Raw genomic sequence first — 27,612 nt, 5'->3', positions numbered from 1 at the left:
CCTTAATTCTGGACAAAACCATTCATCATTATTATGGAAATTATAAAAAGTATGTACTGACTAATTAGGGAAAAATGCAGACCATGACTAGATGGCACGGATGTATACCAGCTGATCTTGGCCTGCACAGGTCACATGGGTAATATAAGTTGCCACCAGCAGGCCAAGGGTTAAACTACACTAAGTGAATTTTAATGCCAATAACAATATCTACCCTTAGCCTCTGGTTCTATTGAGTTAAAATATAGACAAACATACATTTTTGCCTGTAGTGCCAACTGCAATGCCACTGATGTCTGTCTCTAATTCAATGCAATCTTCATATGAATGTATCCACTCTTCAGGAGGACACGATTTTTCTGTTTGAGATCTGTAAAAATAGGAAATTGTTGAAAATATTACAAACATGACCTTGATTGCATATATGAAAAAATGCTATGCCACCACATAAATACAATACTAAATAGTAGGAATTGAAGTAAATTTCTTATTTGGTTTCTATACCATTGAACTTTGCCACAATGCAGTTGTGTGTAGTGAATTTTTGAGTCAAGGTCATATTTCAGAATTTCAGATGAAAAACAATGTACAGATATTTCTAATGATAAGATCAAAAGTCATAGCATAATAATTGATTAAAAATAGAAGTATTCTTACTTATTTACTGCATCACATGGCAGTATACAGTAACAGTTACTTTTCTTAAAGTTGCACTTTATAGATATATCAGAATATTTTAAAATTGGCCTAAAAACCAAGCATTCTGCAGTTTCATTAACCTTTATATAAATTTTTGTAAATCTCTTAAAATTATGTTCATAAATTATGATTTTAAAAGGAAAACCACACAGTAATAATAAAGTTCATATTGGAATTTTAACATGCAAAAGATTACTATACTGTATTCCTAGAAATTATTTTGCTCTTAAGTTAGCTCTTTTCGCAGAGTATGCATTTCCACAAATCTTTGTTTTTGCGAAAAAGTTGCAAGTTACAAATCATTTGTAGCTTAAACCACTTAAATTATCATTATGTCATTGTGAAGTACTATGATGTAGTATGCATAACTTTTACATATGCTTAACTTGATGTCCATTTCAAGGTAAATTTTCCCCTTTGCAAACACTCTTTCTGTTTGAAAATATCCATCATTTACATGTTAAATAAAATCATATAATACATCTTATTTACAGTTTGCATACTTTGAATAGAGGTAATTGTACTCGCTGAACAAGTGCAACATTGTCCCAAAATACGCCTGTCACAAAAGCTTTTGACAGAGATGTGGGCATTATAGATATGCATACAGGAGATAATATTAATTATACTCTAGGCATTATCTGGATAAAATATGGATATTTTATCATCTCTAGTGACCTTGACCTTACAAATATTAACCTAAATTACATGTGTCACACTTCTAGTCATCATTTGTGTTATAATACATTAGTAAATGATGACTAAATGGTCCACGTAAACAAACTTTGACTCTCTATGTGACCTTGACTTTGGTTGCAAGGACCTGGATTATGAGCGCAATACTTTAAGCTTCACACCCGTAGTCATGATAATGACCATTTGTGTTTCAATTCCTCAATAAATGATGACTAAATGGTCCGAATACACATTTGCATATTTTTATCTAAACTTTGACCCCTGTGTAAAACCTTGACCTTGGCGTCAGGGCCTAAATTTTGCACGCGGCACTCCACTTCAAGCAAAATCTGCCATTCGGTTTAAGAGGAGTTGCGTTCACAAAATTTCTACATAGTATATAGTGAAAAAATCAACAAAGGGCCATAATTCTGTTAAATTTGGTCGCAGCGAAAATTCTTTCCTTTACTACCATCTACACATTAAGGTTGTTCATCCCTGTAAGTTTAAAGAAAATCTGCCATCCGGTTTAAGAGGAGTTGCGTTCACAAGATTTCGGGACATACAGACGGACGGACTGACTGACGGACGGACAAGTGCAACACTATATGCTCCCACATTGTGGGGGCATAAAAACATATAAATTTCATTAATATGACATTGACAATCAAGGTCAATTTAAGGTCAAGGTCACATCTAAAATATTCAATATGTTTGTTTGGAAGCATTGAGTCTTGTTTTATCCAAGTTTAAATTAAATCTGTAATTAATAACAAAATTATGACGATTTAACACAAAATTCAATAATTTGACATTGACCGTCAAGGTCATTTAAAGGTCAAGGTCAGTTCAACCTTTCAGAAGGTCTTGTCCAAAATGTTGTTTGTCCAAGTATGGAGATAATCCATTTATTAATAACCAAGTTACAGTCAATTGAAGCAAAAATCAGTGAAAATTCAATAATTTTACCTTCAAGGTCAAGGTCATAAAAGGCCAAGGTCAATTTGAGAATGTTCTGTTAAAATATATAGTTTATCCATTTAATAATAACAAAGTTACAGCAAGTTACAGTAAAATAAATGAAAATTTAAATAATTTGACCTTCAATGCCAAGGTCATATATGAGTCAAGGCCTAGGTCTGTCTGGTTCACTTAAAAGGCTATCCTAAAAGATTTTTATGCTCAAGTTTGAAGACAATCCAATCAAAACTAACAAAGTTATAGCCACTAATAGCAAGAAACAAGCAAACTTTGGACGTTTGACCTTGAAGGTCAAGGTCATTTATGTATGAAGGTCAAGATTTGTCTAGTCTACTAAAAAATCTTGTCCCAAGGGTTGTTGTGGCCAAGTATGAAGACAATACACAAAGAACTTAAAAAGTTATGATCAAGGTACAAGTTTGTGGAAGGTAACAGCAACGGCAATGGCAAAGCCGCCAAGACTATAACAATACCTGTACCTTTTTTTTTCAAAAAGAAGAAAAAAACAAGAGGGCCATGATGGCCCTGAGGTCGCTCACCTGTATATAGGCCCCCACAGCGGGGCCAGTTTAAACCCCAGGGCTTTTATTTGAACAAACTTGGAACACCCATTAGAAGATGTTTCATGATGTTAAGTTTTTACTACACATATATAATGAAATACAATGACCTCCTTTTTCCACCCCCCGACAGAGCCAATTTTAACCCAAGGCTTTTTATTTGAACAAACTTGGTAGACACTCATAAGAAGATGTTTCATGCTAAACATCTAAGCTCTAGCTCATTGGGTTTTTTAAAAGAAGATTTTTTAAGTTTTTACTATACACATATAGTAAACAAGAGGGCCATGATGGCCCTGAGGTCCCTCACCTGTATATAGCCCCCCCGGGCCAATTTTTACCCAAGGGCTTTTATTTGAACAGACTTGGTAGACACCCATAAGATGTTTCATGCTAAACATCTAAGTTCTAGCTCATTGGGTTTTTTAAAAGAAGATTTTTTAAGTTTTTACTATACACATATAGTTAAAAAAACAATGACACCCCTGGGGCAGGGCCAGTTTTGAACCCCGGGCTTTTATTTGAACAAACTTTGTAGATATTTACTTAAAGATGTTTCATGTATAATATCTAAACTCAAGCTATTTGGAATTTTTCAAAGAAGATTTTTAAGTTTTTGCTATACACATATAAGGAAAATCAATGACCCCCCGGTGCGGGGCCAGTTTTGACCCCAGGGCTTTTATTTGAACATACTTGGTAGACACCCATTAGAACATGTTTCATGCTAAATATCTTAGCTCTAGCTCTTTGAGTTCTTTAAAAGAAGATTTTTTAAGTTTTTACTATATGCATATAGGGAAAATAAATAACCCCCTGGGGCGGGGCCAATTTTGACCCCAGGGCTTTTATTTGAACAAACTTGGTAGACACTCATTAGAAGATTGTTTCATGCTAAATATCTTAGCTTTAGCTCTTTGGGTTCTTTAAAAGGAAGGGATTTTTTTAAGTTTTTACTATATGCATATAGGGAAAATCTTGACCCCCTGGGACGGGCCAATTTTGACCCCAGGGCTTTTATTGAACATAACTTGGTAGACATTTCACTAGAAGATGTTCATGCCAAATATCTAAGCTCTAGCTCTTACGGTTCTTTAAAAGAAGATTTTTTTAAAGTTTTTACTATATGCATATAGGGAAAATCAATGACCCCCCGGGCGGGGCCAATTTTGACCCCAGGGCTTTAATTTGAACAAACTTGGTAGACACTCACTAGAAGATTTTCATGTCAAATATCTTAGGTCTAGCTCTTTGGTTCTTTAAAAGAAGATTTTTTTAAGTTTTTACTATATGCATATAGGAAAATCTATGACCCCCTGGGCAGGGCCAATTTTTGACCTCAGGGCTTTTTATTTGAACAAACTTGGTAGACACTCATTAAAAGGTTGTTTCATGCTAAATATCTTAGCTCTAGCTCTTTGGGTTCTTTAAAATGAAGATTTTTTAAGTTTTTACTATATGCATATAGGGAAAATCAATGACCCCCTGGGCGGGACCAATTTTGACCCCAGGGCTTTTATTTGAACAAACTTGGTAGACATTCACTAGAAGATATTTCATTTGCCAAATATCAAGCTCTAGCTTTTACAGTTCTTTAAAGGAAGATTTTTTAAGTTTTACTATATGCATATAGGGAAAATCAATGACCCCCCGGGGCGGGCCAATTTTGACCCAGGGCTTTTATTTGAACAAACTTGGTAGACACTCACTAGAAGATTTTTCATGCCAACTATCTTAGCTCTAGCTCTTTGGGTTCTTTAAAAGAAAGAATTTTTAATTTTTTACTATTATGCATATAGGAAAATCAAATGACCCCCCTGGGCGCGGGGCCAATTTTTGACCCCAGGGCTTTTATTTGAACAAACTTGGGGTAGACATCATTAGAAAGATGTTTCATGCCAAAATATCTAAGCTCTAGCTCTTACGGTTCTTTAAAAAAAGATATTTAAAATTTTTCTTTCGGTTGCCGATGGCAACCAGAGTTCTGATTGAAATGGAATTCTTTGAACAATCTTGATAGAGCTTCATACAAAGAGTATTCCTGCAAGTTTCATTAACATTTGCCTTGCGTATTCATAGAAAGATGTCCTTAGAATATTTAAAATGTGGGGACGACAGACGACTACGCCATTTGATTGGCCATATCCTAAAAGCTCACCTATTTGTGCAAGTGAGCCTAAAAACAAGAGGCCATGAGGGCCCTGAAGTCCTCACCTATATAGGCCCCAGCTTCTATTTTTAACCCAAGGCTTTATGTTGGACCCTCAACCTGCCTTTAATCTCCCCCCCCACCCCCCCCCCCGGCAGGTCTCCAATTCAATCCAAGCTTTATTTGAACAAACCTCGTATTACACCACATAAGAAGACGTATTCATTATCTACCTAAGCTTCTAGCCATTTTGTTTTTTGTTAAAAGAAGATGGTTTAGAGTCTTACTTATTAAACATAATGTTAAAACGGGCCCCCCCGGGGGGCCCTTTTTTTTAAACCCCGGGTTTTTTTTCTTTGTTTAAAATGTTTCTCTTTTCTTTGCTTTTGGTTTTTTTTTTAAGTTTTCCCTTTTTTTGGGGGGGGCTTTTCCCCCCCCCTTTTAGGTTTTTTTTAAAAATTTTAAAAAAATATTTGGTGTTTCATGCTAAATTTTTATTTTTTTTTTTAAAAAAATTTTTTTTAATTTTACTAAAAAGGGAAAAATTGGGCTTTTTTTTACCCCCTTTTTTTTAACTTTTTTAAATCATTGAATTTAAAATTTTGCCTTTTTTCTTTAAAAAAATTTTTTAAGTTTTTATATAGGGATTAAGGGGAAAACAAGACCCCCCCCGGGGGGAATTTTAAGGTTTATGAAAATTTTTAAAACCCCTTGAAACCCAAAACAAGCTCTCTTATGGGTTTTTTTAAAAAAAATATTTAAATTTTTAAAAAAAATTTTTAACCAATTCTTTAAATTTTTAAAATTTAAAGCCCAAAAAAAAAATTTTTTTTATAAAATTTTTTTGGTTTTTTAAATTCTTTAAAAAAATTTCTTAAACACGAAAAATTCACCTCCCCTGTCCCTTTTTCATAGTAAAAAAAAGTCACAAAAAAATAAATTTAAAAATTTAAAAAAAATTGGGTTTTTCAGGAGGGCTAAAAATTGAAAAAAAATTTTTTTAAAGTGAAAAGGGATGAAAATTAAATTTTTAGAACCAAATTTAAAAAAAAAATTTAAAACATTTTAAAAACTTTTTGGGAAAATTAAAATTTTTTTAAAATTTTACAATTTAATATTTAAAAAGCTTTAAATGGGGATTTATCACTTTTTTCACCTAAAGTAGCATCTGAATTTAAAACTCGTTCATAACCGGCAAAATGATGTCATTCTAAGAACACAATTCATTCATAAAAGGTACGCAGGAATGGCATCATTTAAATGGATTTCTACCATCCCTGTAAACAATATACAATATATCAGTAACATTACCAGAAATAGCTTATCAAACTTTGGATATACTGTAAACAGATATACATGTACCTGTTTTGATAAACACACCACCCACAATGTGGATTCTTCTTCTCCATGGTTTCCTGACAAGTTTTAAACTCAGAGCAATTGGTGCGGCTATATTTGATAATCTGAAAAATATACAGTTATGTAACACTATTTCACTTTCATGACAAAAAAATCTTAGAAACCTCAATGTGCATTAAATGTATTACTGTTCAGTGACCATGTCAAAAAAAATATTTGCAGCACTTCCTCAAAACTTAAAACAAATGACAAAAGGATTTCCATTGAACAATAAATCTTGCATCAAGGTCATATTTACCTTTGAGGTACTCATCACATACAAAGTTAAGTTTCCATCTTCTTGAATTCCCTTGATTTCTGACCCATCATCCACTATATGTTTATCAAACATTGTCATCACCAAATTACGCATCAAATTAAACTGTAAAATAACAATAATTTACAGGCAAAAATATAACAAGAGCACCGCTAGGCGGAGCATTATATGACCGAAAGTGATTTTTTTAGTAAAGATGAAGCAATAGTAACAATGGATTTGGTAAAATGTATGAGCATTTACGTAAAAGCATGCACATTTATACATAATATACAAATTTCTTCAGGCTATTATAATTAATTTCTAAAATCATAAGTGATTCATCCAATAAAGTTTGCAGTTGTAAAACTTCGTTAACAATATTAACGTCATTTCTATTGACCTTTGCCTTTGTGACCCCAATATAGATATGGATTTTTTACTTCACAATAGGCAATCAATCCTATGAAGTTGAACACTATAAGCCAAATGAACTTTGTTATAGCTCCAGAAACACAATTTTCAGTTTTAGTCATTATGACCTGACCTTTATCTTATGTCCTAAAATCAAAAGGGGTCATGTATTTGGCTTGGTCATCCTAAATTTTACAGCTGCTAGGTTGATTAATACTTAAATTCTTGAGCGAAAATGTTTTGCAGTTTAAAGTCAATAGTAAACCTTTGACCTTTGACCTTGCTGAATCAAAAATCAATTAGGAGTCTTTCAAACAAATGATCAATACTATCCTATGAGATTGAATATTTGGGCAAATGAAACCGTTAGCGTCTGGAAACCAAATTGCTAACAGACAGACGCCAGGGGGTATAGCATAACATGCACAAAATTCTTTTGGGCATATAAAAATGCAAACTGAAATAAGCACATTCATTGCCTTTCCTTTATTATGTGAGCATTAGAACTTGAAGACTGTCATGGTCCAAATTAGCATTTGTAACAAACTTTTGGTAGTAAAATGGCTGCTTTCTTAAAGGAACTCCACTGAGGTCTAAAATCATAAAATTGAAATTCTGACAGAAATCTATATTGGGGATTTTTAATAAAAGATAAGAAGATTTCACTTAAAATGAAAAGTAAAATCAATATGTTGTGCAATTCACATTTCATGGGTCACTTTGGAGAATAAAAATGATTGTTCTTAAAATAATGGAGTGAACAAATGACCTAAAATTTTGCACATAAGTTATTTATATAGGCCAACATCCAATGGTATACAAATCTCAAAGTAATATTTCAACTGCTGCTAATTGTCAAAAAACATAAATGGAGTCCATTTAAATTTTGAGTAAAATAACATCAAAGTTTGTTGAGAATTAATCAAACCAAAACTTGTGTCTTCAGTCACTAATAAACAAGCCTTAAAATTGCAAACAATCATATGAAGTTTTTAAGAAAAATATTTGACAATTTCGAGGTATTTTGACACAAACAGTTCAAAACAAGAGCTGTCACGCAAGTTACAAATGCCACCGAAAAGGTTTCTTAAGCATGCAGGTATTATGAAAAGAAAAGAGATCAAGAGTCCGTTGAACCGAGTGATGCTCCCCTACTAGGTTTTGAACATTTGTTTGTTTCATTTTACGCCTTTTCCCAACAGTATTTCAGTCATATAGGCGGGTAGTTTCCTAACCATTTTCCTGAGAGTTACACCAGTACTAGACTACCTTTTCCTTCATGCAAAACAACAGCATCTCCGGGATCGAACCACGCAAGAGGTAACCTGATTAAGAAGTCATCGACTCTAACCTCAAACCACGGAGGCGTGTAGAAAAGTATATCTTTTTGTAGTTTCATTGTTATTTCTAGTCAAAGTTCATAGTTGATAATTCCAAAGCTGTAGGCAAGCAGAGTTCCTGTTCTTTGCACTGCACTTCTACTCAATGAGATCTATCTACTGACTTTTGCGCGACATGTCGTCTCAATATGGTGTTCATTTCTGTTATTTAGTTGTTAAATCCGACTTCAAATAACAAAGTTATGGGATGGACACGATATTGCTCCAAGGTCATTCTGTGACCTTGACTTTCAAGGTAGCGACCTAAATGTTGCACACCACATGCGTCTCAATATGGTGATCATTTCTGTGAAATAGTTTAAGAATCTGACTTCAAATAATGAAGTTATGGGCCGGACATGATTTTGCTGCAAGGTCATGCTGTGACATTGACCGTCAAGGTAGCGACCCATATGTTGAGCGTGACAAGTTATCTCAATATGGTGATCATTTCTGTGAAATAGTTGTAAAATCCGACTTCAAATAACAAAGTTTTGGGCCTGACAAGAATTTGGGACATACGTACTGTAATATCCCAGGGTCACATCTTTTATACTTACCTTGATTTGAACTGTTGTAATGTAAATCCACACTTTGTTTACTTTTGCATTCAATGTTTATACACAGTAATATTTTTTCTATGAGGATGATGAGAGTTTCTCATCATACATAATTCAACATACAGAGGCTGTCATAAATGCATAATGAATGTTTGTCTATTTAGATATCTGCTGTCTGCTTCTTTTCATACTGTAACCGATTTCTTGGACTGGAACTTTAAATGTCAGCCTCGAATGTATACAGTTTTCGCGAAATATGTAAACATCTCTGTTTATCTTTCTCAGACAAGCTAGTGTTAAATTGTTGATTGTATTTGATAAAGAAATCCTAAAAATGTCTTACCACAGAGCAAAACCACTTTATTAATCATATAATCCCTTTATTTTGTCATTGTTTTTAACAGCATTGCGAGTACACCCGTCCTCTTGCAGGCGGCCATTTTGTTACTATTTTTATATACTGTAAACACGACGAGCACTCGCATAGCAACCCTTGGATGCTGTACTTTATATGATAAAGTTTAATCTCAACTTTTTACGATGTATCAACTTATTCCTAGCAGAAAACGTAAATTTGAGGTGTGTTATATTGTTCTATGTATTCTTAACTTATTTTTTCTTTCTTCCACAAGGAAATCTGTGGAAAACCCACAAAAGAGACTGTGGGTCATGACTTTCCCACGAAAAATACTGTGGAGCGTTCCTTTCACAAGAAATTCTGTGGGCCCCACAAGAAAGTCTGTGGAGCGTTCTTTCCACAAGCTTGTGGAATTTTGGGGACTGCTGGCATATAAATAGCCCGTCTGCCTTCAGTCGGGTCTTCCAACTTCGAAATTTTCATGTACACCGTATTTTGATTGTTTACTGAAATTTGATAGCTTAAAATACTTGACTGAATTTTAAAAAGGTGTGCTTTATTTTTTTAACGTAAAATAAGTAACTTTTTCTTCTTTGAATTAAAGGAAATATAAATTTTTTCTCTTTTTACATCTGCATATACTTAATATTTTTTAGCATTTTTATCTTGGGAATTGACAGATACGCGTCATTTTAGTGGTTACGCCGCGGCTGTCCACCGTGTTTTACGACCTATTTCTATTTTTAGAAATATTTTTATTTAACGAATTTTTTCTTTCTTCTTGTTTTTCGTACATGTTCATAAAATTGGTGAAATAATATTTATCTTGCAATAAATTTGTTGATTCTATGAAATATTGTTTTCCTTTTTGCTTAGTTAAGGTGTTTCCCAAGATTGTTTTTAAAATAAATAATTTAAATTAGTTGGAAGTCCAAACGTCAAGAAGCGACCAACCGAGCAAGCATTCAAGTCGGCCCTAGTACTTTACAGTCACGGTGAGCAGCTGAAACTGTGAACATCAGCCTACGTTAGAAAAAGTCAACTCACAGCTCACATTGATAGGTTGCTAAAAAGTCTGCAAAGTCATATTGAAACAGATCCTGACAGCTCATTTAAAGAGAGATCCTACTTGATCACGGCTTAGGCTCATACCACCAAGCGCGGGGCGTAACAGTACGGATGGACTGATGGAATGACTGACTGACGGATAGATGGACGGACAACCTGGCGACTATAGGGTTCCCCCCCAATTTTTTCAGGGGCATAACAAAGCCCTGTTAAAATGCCATCCCCCCCAAAATTTTTTGCCCCATTAGAACATGTTAATGTAAGGCAAAATATTCATTTTTAAGAGGGCTTTTGGTAATGAAACTGTGGCTGAAGTAATTACAGATTTAAAACCTTTTTGATCTGAGGTGAAAATAAAAAAAGGGGAAAAACTGAAAAAATTGCAGGGTACTTTATTTTCTTTGTGCTGCACTCCTCCCCAATGAGACTATCCCCTATGAACTTTAAGTTTAACCCCTTAAACTTTTTGAGATAAAATCCGGTAAAAAAATGAAAAATAACAAAGGCCAATAACTTAAAAATTATAAAGGGTAGGGACGTAGAGTTATCATTCTTGCACACAGCATTCCTTCTCAATAAGATAAATCCACCTATGAAGTTTCATGTTGACATCTCAAAGACTTTCTGAGTTATGTTCCACTCAGGTGTGAAAAATTAAGTATGAACAAGAGCCATGTTCACATGGCCATGAACCCCGCCGAATGTGTTTGCTCATTGGAAGGATGTATATGTAGTAGAGCAGAATAATTCAATTCTAAGAGGTCTTTTGGTAATGAAAACTGATGGCTGAAGTGATTACAGATTTGAAACCTATGTGAATACTGATGGCTGAATATAACAAAGGGTAACAAGCAAATTCGTTGAATTTATATCCACCGCCGAGTACTGGTTATTATTAACACAACAACTGAAGACATAAGGCTTTATTTATATATTTATCATGGCATAAACAGTAATATTCTTTGAACTTGATAAATATTCAGGGCAATAACAGAGCCATAATTTTGTGTTAAATAGTAAAATCTGGAAATGCCAATGAGATGTATGCATACTACATAACCTAATTCAAGGGCCATAAATCTGAGTTATAAGTATCTGACCGGGAACAAGGCGACTATATGCACATCTCCTATTAGTATCCCATAAAGTTTCATTGAATTCCAGCCAGTTTAGAAGAGAGAAGTAGCGAGGAAACAAATATTTTTCTATATGGATAACTGCATAACTAATCAAGGGCCATAACTCTAAGTTAAAAGTGTCTGACCCGAACAAGCCGACGATATGCGCATCTCCTCTTGGTATTGAAGGTTCCCATAAAGTTTCGTTGAATTCCAGCCAGTAGTTGCAGAGAAGTAGCGCGGAAACGATTTTTACTCCATATGCATACTGCATAACTAATCAAGGGCCATAACTCTGAGTTAAAGTGTCTGACCGGAACAAGCCGACGATAATGCGCATCTCCTCTTGGTATTGAAGGTTCCCATAAAGTTTCGTTGAATTCCAGCCAGTAGTTGCAGAGAAGTAGTGCGGAAACGATTTTTACTCTATATGCATACTACATAACTAATCAAGGGCCATAACTCTGAGTTAAAGGGTCTGACCGGAACAAGCCGACGATATTGCGCATCTCCTCTTGATATTGATGATTCCCATAAAGTTTTGTTGAATTCCAGCCAGTAGTTGCAGAGAACTACCCTCCGGAAACGATTTTTACTCCATATGCATATTGCAAACTAATCCAAGGGCCATAACTCTGAGTTAAAGTGTCTGACCGGAACAAGCCGACGATATGCGGCATCTCCTCTTGTATTTGAAGGTTCCCATAAAGTTTCGTTGATTCCAGCCAGTGGTTGCAGAGAAGTAGCGCAGAAACAATTTTTACTCCATATGCATACTGCATACTAATCAAGGGCATAACTCTGAGTTAAAGTGTCTGAACCAGAAACAAGCCGACGATATGCGCATCTCCTCTTGGTATTGAAGGTTCCCATAAAGTTTCGTTGAATTCCAGCCAGTAGTTGCAGAGAACTTCTCCGGAAACGATTTTTTTACCTATATACATACTACATAACTAATCAAGGGCCATAACTCTGAGTTAACGGGTCGGACCGCGGAACAAGCCGACGATATGCGCATCTCCTCTTGATATTGATGATTCCCATAAAGTTTCGTTGAATTCCAGCCAGTAGTTGCAGAGAACTTCTCCGGAAACGAAATTCGGACGGACGGACGGACGGACAACGCCAAAACTATATCCCCCTCCCGATTCCATCGGCGGGGGATAATAACTGAAAAATAATGCAGGGTAGTTTATCGTTCTTGTGTGCTGCACTCCTTCTCAATGAGATCTATCCACCTATGAAGTTTTAAGTTGATACCTCTAACACTTTTTGAGATAAGCTCCGGACAAAAAGTATGAAAAATAACAAAGGGCAATAACTCAAAAATTAAAAAGGGTATAGTTATCATTCTTGCGCACAGCATTCCTCCTCAATAAGATAAATCCACCTATGAAGTTTCATGTTGACATCTCAAAGATTTTTTGGGTTATGCTCCACTCAGGTGAAAAATTAAGTATGAAAAATAACAAAGGGCCATCACTCAAAAATTATGACGGGTAGAGTTATCACTCTTGTGCACTGCACACCTCCTGAGTGAGATCTATCCACCTTGAAGTTTCATGTTGATATCTCAAAGGCTTTTTGAGTTATAATGTTTTGGACATAAATTAAGTTTGAAAAATAACAAAGGGCAATAACTAAAAAATTATGCAGGGTAGAGTTATCATTCTTATGCGCTGCACTCCTTCTCAATGAGATCTATCCACCTATGAAGTTTCAAGTTGATACTTCAAATACTTTTTGAGATATGCTCCGGACAAAAATGGCTGACTAAAAGGACGGACGAAGACTATTTCTATATCCCCCGCCGCCTTTCGATAAAAATAACAAAGGGCAATAACTAAAAAATTATGAAGGGTAGAGTTATCATTATTGTGCTCTGCACACCTCCTGAGTGAGATATATCCACCTATGAAGTTTCATGTTGATATCTCAAAGGCTTTTTGAGTTATGCTCTGGACAAAAATTAAGTATCAAAATAACAAAGGGCAATAACTGAAAAATTATGCGGGTAGAGTTATTATTCTTGTGCAAGGCACTCCTCCTCTATATGATCTATCTACCTATGAAGTTTCAAATTGATACCTCAAATACTTTTTGAGATATGCTCCGGACAAAAATGTGGGTCGGAAGGACGGACAGCGGGGATAATGAAAGTAACTTAATGTTCTTGTGAAATGAAGTGCTATTAATAACAAGCTTAAGACCTTGGGACAAGGGTCTTGGTCCTCTTGGATGCGATCATCTTGATGTGGTAGACATTTATGCCAAGTTATTTTAAAATCCTTCAATGCAAGACAATGTTACAGTTTGGAAACTAATGTGTATCTACAAACTCTTCTTATGAGCATAAAGTACTTTCAAACTATTAGAGTGAACTTGACCTTAGAGGTAGGAACATGGGTCTTACAAACAACATGTCATCTTGATGTGGTAGACATTTGTGCCAAGTTATTTTAAAACTCTTCAATGCATGACAAAGTTATAGTCCAGACAAAAAGTGTGTACATATAATCTCTAATTGTGATATTGGAACCGTCAAAATGTGTGACCTTGGCCTTTGAAGAAGGGACAATTTTCTTGGAAGCCATACAGCGCTGACATGTGATAGATATTTGTGCCAAGTTATTTCAAAATCCCTCAATGCATGACAAAGTTACAGACTGGACATGATTGTTGTGTAAGTGTGAATGCACAGACGAACAGACAGACAGGTTTTACATTTCCTACAGAAATTAATGTCTGAATTGTTTAGTAGTTGTTTTTTTTCAAATGATGCCTTTACATTGGGTCTGCTTTGATAGTTAAAAACTGACAAAATATGGCCTAGATTGCAGGAAATCAAGCGCTTAATTTCAAAATTTTCCTGCAATAATAATTTGGCCTGCTGAGCTGAAAGTTATTGAGAACCCTGATATAGAGGTCTAAAAGGAACCTTTGATAGAAAATAATACACAATTGAGTTTTACTTTGTACTTATACCTGATACAGACTACCCTTTGAAGTTCCAGCTAATACAACATCATAACCATCTAGAATCGCTGGATGTAACGAGGTAACATGACCATTGTCTTCATCAATTTCATAAGCTGCCTGAAGATTATAATTGTCCCTTCCAATTGCATAATAAACAACGTCCAGTAAGGCATTACAAGAAGAATATCCGGTTGCATTAACCTGAAACAAAAGTCTACAGGTTAGGGCTGAATTATTCTTTCAATAATCTTAATTTTAAATAATCTGTGAGATGTATTTCGTTTACAAAACAAGGTGTGAGATACACAGAAGTTACTTAAATTGGTCATTGTAAATTGAAACTAGCAAATTAGTTTAATTCATATCCCACTCAAATGATTAAAACAACTTAACCCATTACTTCATGAGCATTTTGTGAAAAATGGCTGTTTTCATTGAAAAGTCTCCCGTTACAAGTTCAAATTGCTATAAAACTATAAAAACTGCTTCAATACTAATCAAACTTGGCACATAAGTGTTGACTGGACCATTGCCTTTGCAATGCTCAGGCTTAAATTTCCTGTTACCATGGCAACGAGGGGATATCTCAAAATTGTCAAAAATCACTATTTTGTGTTGATTTTTTTCATCAAAATTGATTTCAAAGTGTTGCAACTTCTCAATGGATTGAGATAGAGTTAAATGCTTTTCAGCGTTGGTTACATGTTACTTGATGATCGATCTGGAGTCATTTTTACCTTCTCACAAGTCAAAAATTTTCTTGGCGATGAGGGGGACTGCCGCCCCCCCTTCAAACCCCCTAAACAGAAGGGGGCACTTCTGGAAGACGGACAAAACTCCACCAGTTAAAACCCCACCACCTTTAATTTTATAGAGTGGACAAAACCCCACCACTTAATTTTATAGAGTGGACATAACCCCATCACTAAATTTTACATACATATTTATTTTTGTTACGGGAGGGCTTTTGTCCGCCTTGTTAATTTCACAGGAGGGGTTTTGTCCGCCCAGTCATTTTCATGGGAGGGCTTTTGTCCGCCCTGTTATTTTCATGGGAGGGCTTTTGTCCGCCCTGTCATTTTCACGGGAGGGCTTTTGTCCGCCTTGTCATTTTTTGACGGGAGGGCTTTTGTCTGTTCCCCCCCCCCCCAAAAAAAAAATGGGGGGGGTAAAAAGGCGTTAAAAGGCATGTATATTGCATAATGGGTTAATAGAAGCTTCTTAGTAGCATAAATAATATAGAAACCACTCTTGAAACAATTAATAAATAACTATCTATTTCACAAGGTTATCATCGGGGTTTAAAACCCCTCTATTACAGTTTGCTGTTTATTTTCTAAATCACATATTTACAGTTTCTTAGTACACTATGTTACGTACAAGCCCAACATTTTTTTATTAAATGTTTTACAGGACATTTTTTTTAAAAATTGGGTCCGGGGGGATAAATAAAAATAAAAATAAAATTCAATTTTTTTATCAGTCGACCACTTAATAAAATAATATGATAATAAGGTTGAATTTTTTAATTTCAAACATTTTTTTTAACACTCCAAAAACAGATTTTTTGTCCATACAATCAATGATTTTATAGTTTTGAAGTATTTTTGACATGATTTTAAACAAAATAATTGGAAAAAAAATGTTTTAAGTCATTTTTGTTTTTGTTTTTATAGCTATTTTAAAGCTGATCAGTTTTTTTTTAGTTTTTCTTTTTCCCCCAATTTTCCCCAAAAAACTCCAAATTCATTGTTTATGCCTTCAATTCAAGAGTATCCAAACAATGTGTATGCCAACAAACTTGCAACCGTAGAACCACTAAAAACCTTTATACCTTACTGATATTCCTCACGGGAATCCAAATTAAATTCCTGACAGGGGTTTAACCACAAAAACCCCACGGGGGATATTTTAAAGGAGAAACCCAAACCTTAACATACAGCCTAACGTCCCCATTCCGGGGCAGTCCCGGGAAAAAAAAAGGGGTCTGTCCCCGGAGATTGATTTATGTCCAAGTAAAAAAAAAAATCTAAAATAATCTACTTTGAAGCAAGAAATTTTACATTTTTATATAATTCTATTGTCAAGTTTTTATAAACTATTCTAGAACGCTAATTACCAATGATTATCCACATTGCAATGGTGACACTAATCCTTTGATTGGTATTTCCAACAAACAATTATCGGCAATAAATTTGATCAATTAAAAGATTAATTGTTTACGCCCTGTGGCTTCCTGAGTGAAGGTGTCATACACTGTAATTAACAACTGGCCAGTATAAATTTAATCCGCCTGGAGGCAGTTACTAGTGGTCAAACACAGTGTAAATTACCACTACCCGGTAAATATGAGGTGATGTAATCTATAAAATTCAGCGAATGTCATGATTGTCATTACTTAACAAGCTTTATTCTATTCTGTGACTGATTGAATTAACGATGCCTAAATACTTAAAAAAAGATAGAAAAAACTGTTAATAATTATTGACATTCTGTCTTTTGTTATGGTGTCATTAAATTTGCAAGTTGTAATTACCGGTTATATAGGTTGTATGCCACTATGTAAATTAAAAAAAAATACGTTTGCTGATCAATGCCCCACCTCCAAATGAAAAGTGTCCCGGAAATGAGTCTAAAAATTATGGCATGTATGCCATTTAAAGAGGTACAAACATAATAATGTACAATGTTAGTTTCACAAGGTAAATTGAATCAACAACTTCAAATTATCTTTAAGAGAGTAAGTTCTGTATGTGCAAAAAAAATTCAATTTCTGAAAATTATTCATACTTCAAATGATTAGTAAAATGAAAGCCATTGACAGTAAATAGAAAATCAAATGGCATACATTGTTACAAAATCAGGGTTTTCTGCAGGCAATTTTTTACAGAAATGTCAAAAAGGACTTTAAATATGCTCATAAAAAAGACCAATTATTTCAATATTGATCTAGTAAAAAATTTCTAAAAATACACATTTCTACCTGTCATGATACTAATATTAACTTAATAAATGTTATAGATGACTGTGTTCAATTATAAAGAAGCCTTGTATTTCAACAAGACAACAACAAAAACAACTTTCAGGAATTTATCATTTTCGTATAATAAATTAATCAATTGTTTTCAAAGATTCATAATAAATAGTTTTCACTATCAATTTACTAACAATAAATCTGCAATGTAAGTAGAACTCATATGAGTCGAATTTTGATTACTTATTTTCTCTCAATATGTCAAAGTAGAGTGTAGGACAAAAGCCCCCCCGGACGAAAGCCCCCCCCCATCTAAAAATGACAAGGTGGACAAAAAGCCCCCCCCCCCCATGAATTTTCCACATAAGACAAAAGCCCCCCTCTAAAAAAGTAAAGGTAGGACAAAAGCCCCCCCATGGTCCATCACATTTACATTTTAGTGTTCAATGAATTAATATCTGCCTTTTTTCAATTAATTTGGTTATTTTGTTATATATATTTAATTAACAAATAGAAAACATATATTTGTATATGCATGTTTTTTTCAATAAAATTGTTTATTTTGTTAATTTGTTCAAAATGATACATTGTGACATGGCATACAGAAATTGTGCCATAGTCTTCTCACCCTTGTCAAACTGCTGACAAAGAGCCTTCACTCTGTTCTGGTGGATGATGAAATAACCAAATTAATTGAAAAAAGGCAGATATTAATTCATTGACACTAAATGTAAATGTGATGGACCATGGGGGGGGGGGGGGGGCTTTTGTCCTACCTTTACTTTTTTATGGGGGGGCTTTTGTCCTATGTGGAAAATTCATGGGGGGGCTTTTGTCCACCTTGTCATTTTTAGATGGGGGGGCTTTCGTCCGGGGGGGCTTTTGTCCGTATCCCCGTCAAAGTAAATTTAAGTCCAGATTTTCCCCTTATATTTCTTTTAAAAAACCTATACATGAGTCTAAATTTTAATGTGTCGAAGTATTCTCATGGTCCGTGGTAAATCGAGTAATATTTCATTTTGACACCTAAGTCGATCAACCTCTTTGATCCCGTGCCCATTTAATTTTTAACAACTGTTCTGACAGTGAAGATAATTCAAATCAACTTGTGCAATGGATGTTAATTACCAGTCGTGCTTTCTAACAGCTTTACAGGCTATCATATTTTGTTTGATAAAATATTTATTACTCATATTGCCATAGTTGTATAGAAAACAAGTTTCGAAAAAGCAGCGAACTTCCAAGACCCGGTGTCGCATGATATTCACACGGGTTAATCTATTACAAGCTTGTAAAGTTATTGCCCTTCTTTTAACCCTCTTCTGGTGATTGGCTGCTGATTTTGCTAACTCTTTTTTACTCTGGTTGACCTTTATCGTACCTAAGGATGGCAGCCTCGGACATTGCTGCATCTTTCTGTAGACACCCTAGTATCGTCCATAAAGATGGATTGTTATGACCAACTTAATGTTTTAAGGAATTGTTCCAAGACTCGCACATATTGTTGGTTCTTTCATATTTACGATATAAATTTACGTGACTTCAAATTTTTCTCTTACAGACTTTAGCATTTCATGTCCGAATGATCCGATACGGCATAAGACCAACAACAACAACAAAAATATTGTATATAATTGCAATATAAAGAAGAAAAAACACACAAACAAGTATTTAACATACATAATTATATTTTTATGTTACGGGAGGGCTTTTGTCCACCCTGTTATTTTTACGGGAGGGCTTTTGTCCACCCTGTCATTTTCACGGGAGGGCTTTTGTCAGCCTTGTCATTTTTACGTGAGGGCTTTTGTCCGCCTTGTCATTTTCACGGGAGGGCTTTTGTCCGTCCTGTCATTTTCACAGGAGGGCTTTTGTCAGCCTTGTCATTTTTGGACGGGAGGGCTTTTGTCCGGGAGGGCTTCTGTCCGTCTCCCGGCAAAAGCCCTCCCGCAGCAAATACATATATGTACGTTGAATAGTGTATATTTTCTTTTCAATGCACTCAACATATTAAAATTGTGATTATGAATATTTTTGTTTTCCATTGGCATATTAGCGTGTTTTTGTTCATGAGAGGCATCTGAAAAATTAGTGCTAAAATCTGTAAGTGCACATTTATTCACGTAGATATGATGGATTTCTCCTATGTTAAGTTAAGAGTAACAGAGTAATAAATGATGAAAAGAAGTTAAAATTATCTAACTTAAAAGTTAAAGACATTTATAATGTGCCTTGTTATGTCGAGTCAATTACTTTTAAAAGTGACTTTGTTTGTGTAAAAAGTTACCTCGTTAAACATTTCAGGAATGTATATTGAGAATAAAAGGTACTTAGGCCAATTGAAAACAACAAGAAATATATGTAACAATTTTAATATGTTGAGTGCATTGAAAAAAAAGGTATTCAACATACATATTTATTTTTTTACGGGAGGGCTTTTGTCCGCCTTGTTAATTTAATTCACGGGAGGGCTTTTGTCCGCCCAGTCATTTTCATGGGAGGACTTTTGTCCGCCCTGTTATTTTCATGGGAGGGCTTTTGTCCGCCATGTCATTTTCACGGGAGGGCTTTTGTCCGCCTTCTCATTTTTTGATGGGAGGGCTTTTCTCCGGGAGGGCTTTTAATGTCCGTTTCCCATTATATTAATGTCACAGTTTAATAATATTATATTCTATACAAAATTCTAAAAGTTCACTTTTATTAAAATATATTAAGTCCACAATGTTTCATATCAAAATGTTTCCAACATACTTTAACATTAATTCTGATTCTGATTACTATTCTATTCCTAACAATTCTTAAAAATTCCAATTCTTTCTAATCATTCTTAATTCTTAAAAGTTCTAATTCTTAATTCTTAAAAGTTCTTATTCTCAATTCTGTCTTATCTTTTGTGTGTTTGTGTTTGTTTACCCTCGCCACCGGAAAGAGACCATATGGGCGAGCATATACTTCATTTATAATCATTAAAAAAAAAATGGGGATCTGTTGTTTATTATACTTGTTATTATATCCGTACATGTGTTTATGTGCATACCATATCCCCCATGACAGGGTTGTCTCTACGTACAACCTTTGCCATGGGAGGAAGATGGGGCAATCCCATACTAAGTTTGAGAAATCTAAAATTTATTAATTAAAAGCACTTAATTTAAAATCGGCCAAGACGTTTATATAGAGTACCGTCTTTTATAACAGGACTAATATTTATTTAATATAACTAAAAAGTTTTTAGAAATTTACCTATAATTGTAGAGTTCGCATACTAATGTGCGAGAAGGCATGTCAGGAACGTATTCTGACCAATTCAATGTGGGCTGACTGTTGTTTATGTTGGTTTCTATTTACATGTTATAAACCGTATACATTGGGATGCATATAATTAATTACATGTTTGTAATTACCAGAGTTTGTTTTAAATTTTGTAAATTTTGTAAGTTCTACCGAACACCCGCTTTATAAAGTTAATTTTGATTGGTTTAGAGAGGATTGCCTCCTTTGTTCTCATTGGTCTAAAATTTCTTCTATCTGAATAAGGAGGTCAATCCGATTTTCTTGAAAATTCTGCAAGTTTTTGTGTTGACCTATTTCGACAAGTTTGTCGCGCGGACTGGATAGAAATTTTGCGGGTGCCCGTTGCATTCCAATGTATACGAGTTTTTACCAACTTTATTTCAAAATTAAAACAGATATGATAATTAAAATGTGGTGGAAACGGCCTTATCTATTTATCACTGTCTCATGGTCTATAAATTATTATGCATCTAGATATCACACATAATAATTGATCTTCTATTACTTAAACAATTCATAGAAGGATAAGAAAAAAAATCTAAGTCCCAAATATGGCTAATAATAATAACTTGGTTACCCATAATGTGATGAGATAGTCTTTGTGTAACATATTTAAGAAAATCTCATGCTTGAGTGAACCCGTGATAAACGTATTGCTCCATATGGGGGCACGGGTTCACGTTTACTAGTATTAAGGATACTAGTTTATATATACAGGAATAAAAAAGATAGATAATAAATAACACGGGGCGGGGGGCAAAGGGATATATACAATATGGAGTCTTTTTTGACATTATGGGTAATCTGTAGCCAGCCTCCCAATTTTGATAATAACCATGAGACTGTATGGTAAAAATAGTCTAGTGCACAGCCTATTTAAGAAATTATTCAATTAAAATTACATGCCAATAAAATTACAAATTAAATAAATAAATAAACTTCTCAATAGCACCGTTTCACGGCCACTTATTAGGGCCACTTTTAAAAAAAACACTTAAAATAGGTTATGTACACTTTATACAATGGCTGTGCACTGACTCAAAAATTTAAAACGTAAAAATATATGGTCGAAACTTACATACAGTATCCTATACTGTATTATATAACTTAGGCAACTACCTCTCGCGTAATGTTAATATGTTCGCGTCTTAACCTAATACATCAAAAAGTTTTGTCTAGTTAGACTACCTTGTATTTATCTTATAAAGTTTCATTTTACGGCATTGATTATATTTTAATACATTCACCTTTTTGCTGGAGAAAATGTGAGCTCGCGGACCACGCACTAATAAATCACTCAAACCTTTATCAAAATCGGATAGATGGACCAACCACCACATATAATGATGTTAAACGTGACGAAAAGTATTTTAAATTTACGAAAATAGAAGAGAATAAACCTTTTACTGTACACGATAGTTGTGACCAATCATATTGTTGTATTTCTGTTATTTAGAGAATACTTCATTTTCATTGGTTGTTAGAAAATACCATAGAAGAAAATATGAAAAATTTTCTTCGAAAATACCTTATTTTATGAGCCCATAATTTTATTTATGGGGACATATTTACAAAAGAGACCATTGTTCTACAATGTCTAGTATTATTATTTAATGAAAAAGTATTTAGTTTTGTCAGATCTTATTCATGTTATAAGATCTGGTACCCCATTTTCTTCTTTTCGTGTTGGATAGAAAATGAGGTGAATTAACCTATTGGATACGTCAATTTGTACATTCGATAAATTTTTATTCTGATATTGAAATAGCGGGAAAATTGTTTTCTACCATGTGCGTTATATATATTAAGCGATAAATTATTCCAAGACATTATATCTTATCTATATATTCAGATCTAATATGTCATTTTATTCTTTCGGTGTCGAAAAGATAAAAAATCTAAATTTGAAAATGTGGTACAAAATGCTGTATATGTTGTAAAATATACATTTAAAGGCAAAATAGTCCATAGTTATAGATCTTGTATCACTATAAACTGAAATAACATCTGTTTTTAAATTAAATATTAATCATTTAGTCGAAAATCTACTTTATCGTTATTTCATGCCGAACATGGGATTTGATACGTGTTCTCTCATTGGTTGAGAGCACTTGTCTCCTATGCGGCCATTGGTCCATTTACTATCCGATTCTGACTTCAAGCTCAAGACTTTGACCTATGACCCCCTCAGGAATGTGGCATAAACAAAGACTTGTTTACAATTTGTGCTGTACACTATGTAGAGCATTTAGACCCTGTTTATATTAAAAATTTGATTTTTTAAGATATAAAAAGTAAAATACATTTAAAATAATTGCCACTAATCCTTATAGGTATATTGGTAACACAATTATATTCATTTTACCTTATTAATTTGTTTGATTTCATTCGGGTTGAGAGTTTTTAAAGGTATACTTTTAGATTTGAATCAAATAATTAATTGCTGTTGGAATTTGCCATGAATACAGCTGGTAACGGGTATTTTCCCGATGTAAGGCCAGTCCACACGCTCAGGTCAACCCGTACCAAAACTGTTATTTATAAAAATTTGTTATGAAAAGAAGAAAAGATGGAACTAATGTTTGATGAATAGATATATTTAAAAATTTATTGACAAGGGAACCTGGAGTCAACCAGAGTTCCCCCCCTGTAACGTAGGATACTAGTATCCCCCCTCCCTGTTGAGACAGGGCGCCACCGGGGTGCCCGAGACAGTCGTCTGCCGTCCTCCCCCTGATGGAATGGGCTGAAGGACAGCATAGGCTGTCTCTGAACCCCTGTCTTACCATAAACAGTCAGTTCTATTATTAATTAAGATATGAGGTAAAGGTTAAAAGTCTGTTTGTTGTTTATTGCAGGGGGAGAGTAGATAACTCCTGTTATTTAGTTAATTTTTATAAAATTGGCCGAAGATTTTTTTAAATAACGTATATTAACTAATTGTTTAACGGTTTTATTCCGAAACACCCTTAAAAGTTAATATATTAATAAATTTTGGAACATTTTAATGTGTTTAGGTTAAATTTGTCTATTGAAATGTCAATAAAGTAAAAATATAGTATCAGATTATTAATTAAAGTTCTCTCCCTTGGACTGTTATTAGCCAATATATAGGAATTATTGTAAATCATTATGGAATTATATATCATAGGAAAATGGCTATAAATATTTTATTTCTCAATGGATTTTGTTGGGGTTTTCTTCTTTTAGTCCATTATATGTATCTCTTAATTAAAAAATAGAGTTTATGATAGTTATCTTACTCTTTCTTAATTCTTGGGGAGTTATATTTGTGTAAAATTATCAAATTTTGGAATATTTGGGTTTGATTTTGGAAAAGTTACCCATCATAGGAAAATTACTATATCTTTTTTAGTTTTTAATAAATTCTTTTGGGGTTTTCTTATTTTATTCAATAAGATATGTTTATTAATAAAAACTGTGGTTTACTGTAAATTTTGTGGATGTATCTATTAATGATTAAAGATGATTTGGGATGGGTTATCTACTCTATTTCATTTTATTGTGGGTATATTTAAATCTGTTACTAAACATGTGTCAAGGGACTAAAGTATGCAAACTGGGTCCCTATTAACCTGTTATTGTGAAGTTATATTACCATATAATTATGGTTATATATAATTTGGTAATATATCTAAGATATTTGATTATGGTTATATATATTTTGATTGAATAACCGTGTTACCTGAGGGGGACACGGGCACATTTCAAGTTGATTTATTAAATTTTATCTGTTAATTTACACTCAAGGATAAATATCTCAAGAGCCCCATATACATGGTTATGATGTTGTTTTGGGGGATTTAAAATGTTTTTTGCAGTAAATCCAAGCCCCACTGATCCAATGCGACCCACCAATTCTTGCCGCTGGGCTGCAAATTGGGGACATTCGATCAGTAGGTGGTCAGAACCATATCTCACTCCACATTGTGGGCAGGTCGGGTCAATTTTTTTAATGTATTGACCCACACTACCAGGTAATAAGCTTGAGCCCAGTCTTAGCCGGCTAATGATTTTATCAATTTTGGAATTGTTTGAATATTTTATTGGTCGTTTAAGGCTGACTGTAGTATTTACATGTTTGATTTTAGGAAGATTATCATTTATTTCTTTTTGCCACTTAGATAAAATATGTTGGCGTATTATGGAATATACATGTATTTCAGTGGGGGAGAGTGGTATAGGTTCTGTTACACTGCTGAATTTTAGGCCTGCTTTGGCCGCCATGTCCGCCTGTTCGTTACCATAGATACCTATATGTGCTGGACACCAAACAATGGTTACCATTTTACCTACATTTAGGCATTTATTGTATAATATATAGATTTCTTGTAAAAGTTCTGGTCTTGACTGACTATTATTTGATTTCAGTGAGACCAATGATGATAGAGAATCAGAGAAAATGACAACTTTATTGTGATTGTTGTCATTTATCCAGCACAAAGCATTCCTAATTGCAAGCAGCTCAGCCGTATAGATGGATGTTTTATTTGTTAATCTGTCAATTTTTTCATATTGCTGGGAAGGGATTACTACGGCTGAAGCTACTTTGCCAGAGTCCGGGTCTTTAGATCCATCTGTGTATATATGTGTTTGACCTGAGTATTTTTCATAGTATATCTGTACTTCTGATCTTGCGAGGTGCGGAAGATCAGTTTTGTTCACTATAGATGTTAGGTGTGTATCAACTATGGGTGGCGAAAGGGTCCAGGGCGGAACCGCAGCAGGCCGCCGTTCAGCAATGTCAATACCTTTAAGGCCGCACCCCTCCGCCAGAAGGTCAGTACTGACCCCAAAGGGAAGGGCAGGGTCCTTAAACTTGGATTTACAAAAATAACCTTCCCCTAAAACACCATGCACGGGATTATTAGTCTTATTACTTTTAATCCGTGCATAGTATTTTAGGGTCTGTTCCTGTCTTCTTAAATGTAGTGGTGGTATACCGGCCTCAAGTTCCAGGTCTCGGGCTGGGGTGGATCCTAGGGCCCCCAGGGCCAACCTGAGAGCAGCATTTTGGATACGGTCCAATTTATTAAGGAAGCTGGGGCATGCACTAGAATAGATTTGTGCTCCATAATCTATTTTTGAACGTATTAAGGATTTATATAGTAGTAAAAGGCTATTTTTATCAGTGCCGAAATCTGTGCCTTTTAACATTTTCATGACATTTAAATCTTAAATGTCTTATCTTATTTTTGTCTCTCTATATATATTATTCTCAGGTATTATTAATTTAAATAATAAATTGATTAACCAATGAAAATTAAAAAATATTGACCAATGAAAAATAATTAAAAAAAACATTACCCAATGAAAAATAGAAAAGTATTACATGATGCTTAATCTGGATAAAAATTATCTTATGAAAAAAGGTATAAAACATATCCTGTATGTTACATAATTTCCTTATAGCATTAATTGCTGAAAGCTACAAGGTATATTATAAATAAATAGCACCTAAACCAAAAGGTGTTGATAAGAGTAAAAGATTTCTAGAAGTGAAATAATCTTCTTAAGTGTCAAAAAGACTGACATAATTATGTGATATTTAAGTATTAAGATAAACTTTACTAAAAATATGCCTTATAGCTTTTCACACATAAACAGTTAGGTAATTAACTTTCAAAACATTACATTAAATCTGAAAATAAAGCATTTATCATAAAACATTATAATAGATTACATACACACTCACATTCATACATGAAAATATTATTATTATTATTTGCATTTTCTTTTTGTCATTTTATAATTATTATTTTTTAATTATTTTATTTACATAAAAAACTGGGGTCAAATAGGCCCTTGGTGGCATATGACTACAAAGAATCCCAAACAAACATCAACTTTAACCAAGGTAAGTCTCGTTTATTTGGGGGGATTCTTTTACGTCATAACACTTCCGATCTCAAAGCTGAATTTTGTGTAAATGAATCAATTTTCAGACAGTTGTGAACCAACTTAAAAATATAACTCTATATAATAACATTGCCCTTTTTTATTCATAAACCCACAAAGCTCAAAATGCGCACAAACAATAGACATGAAAAAGTCAAGCAATATGCATATTCATATTGAGTATATAACAGTTGTAGAACCTACACCTTGAAAAATTCAATATTGTCTAAACACAGCATCACTATAACTGTCCTGAGAATTCACAATCACTTTGTCATAAAATTTTCCAAATGTCTTAGCATTTGACCATCCTGCAACCTTAAGAATTTCTTCAATAGGTACACTATTTAATTTTGCTTTTGATACTGAAGCCGATCTAACACTGTGCGGTTTATACAAGTTACAATCAATACCTGCATGAAACATTACTGTTTTAAACCACCTACTTATAGTATTTTTAGTCACTGGCTTATGTGGTTTAACATAACTTATAAATAAACATTTGTTTTCTCCTCTTAATGTGTCAGTCCTTTTCAAATATTCATAAAGAGTGTGCACAACACAAATTTTTTCATCTAATGAATAAGTTTTTAAGTTCTGCAAAAGGCATTTTTACGCCTGGTCTAGATTGTTTAAGTAAGTCACTATAAAATAAAGTAACTGAAGAGGATACCTTCCTCATATTTTCAATTGTCAATAAATGCAAAGACTGAGAACGACCTGCGATCGATAGTGCAATAAGCATTGCCAACTTTAAAATTAACTGTTTTAAAGTAATAGTAGTACCGGCCATGTTTTCAAATAATTAAGCACAATAGAAACATCCCAGGT

General features: G+C 34.0%; 1 protein-coding gene across 1 annotated transcript in view; it reads right to left on the bottom strand.

Annotated features, from left to right (window-relative positions):
- LOC132721607 (plexin-B1-like) overlaps positions 1 to 27,612 on the bottom strand; it is a 74,605-nt gene that overhangs the window by 31,657 nt on the left and 15,336 nt on the right. The window contains exons 2-5 of the mRNA XM_060705927.1: positions 14,601 to 14,795; positions 6,722 to 6,844; positions 6,427 to 6,527; positions 259 to 370 (exon numbers count right to left, since the gene is read on the bottom strand). Of these exons, the coding sequence (XP_060561910.1) occupies positions 259 to 370; positions 6,427 to 6,527; positions 6,722 to 6,844; positions 14,601 to 14,795 (531 nt within the window). The remainder of the gene's footprint in view (positions 1 to 258; positions 371 to 6,426; positions 6,528 to 6,721; positions 6,845 to 14,600; positions 14,796 to 27,612) is intronic.

Source organism: Ruditapes philippinarum, unplaced genomic scaffold, assembly GCF_026571515.1.
Source record: "Ruditapes philippinarum isolate M1 unplaced genomic scaffold, ASM2657151v2 ctg1656_1_1_1_1, whole genome shotgun sequence".
Lineage (NCBI taxonomy): Eukaryota > Metazoa > Mollusca > Bivalvia > Venerida > Veneridae > Ruditapes > Ruditapes philippinarum.
Note: the sequence above shows the minus strand (reverse complement) of the source record. Positions and strands in the feature narration are given on the sequence as shown.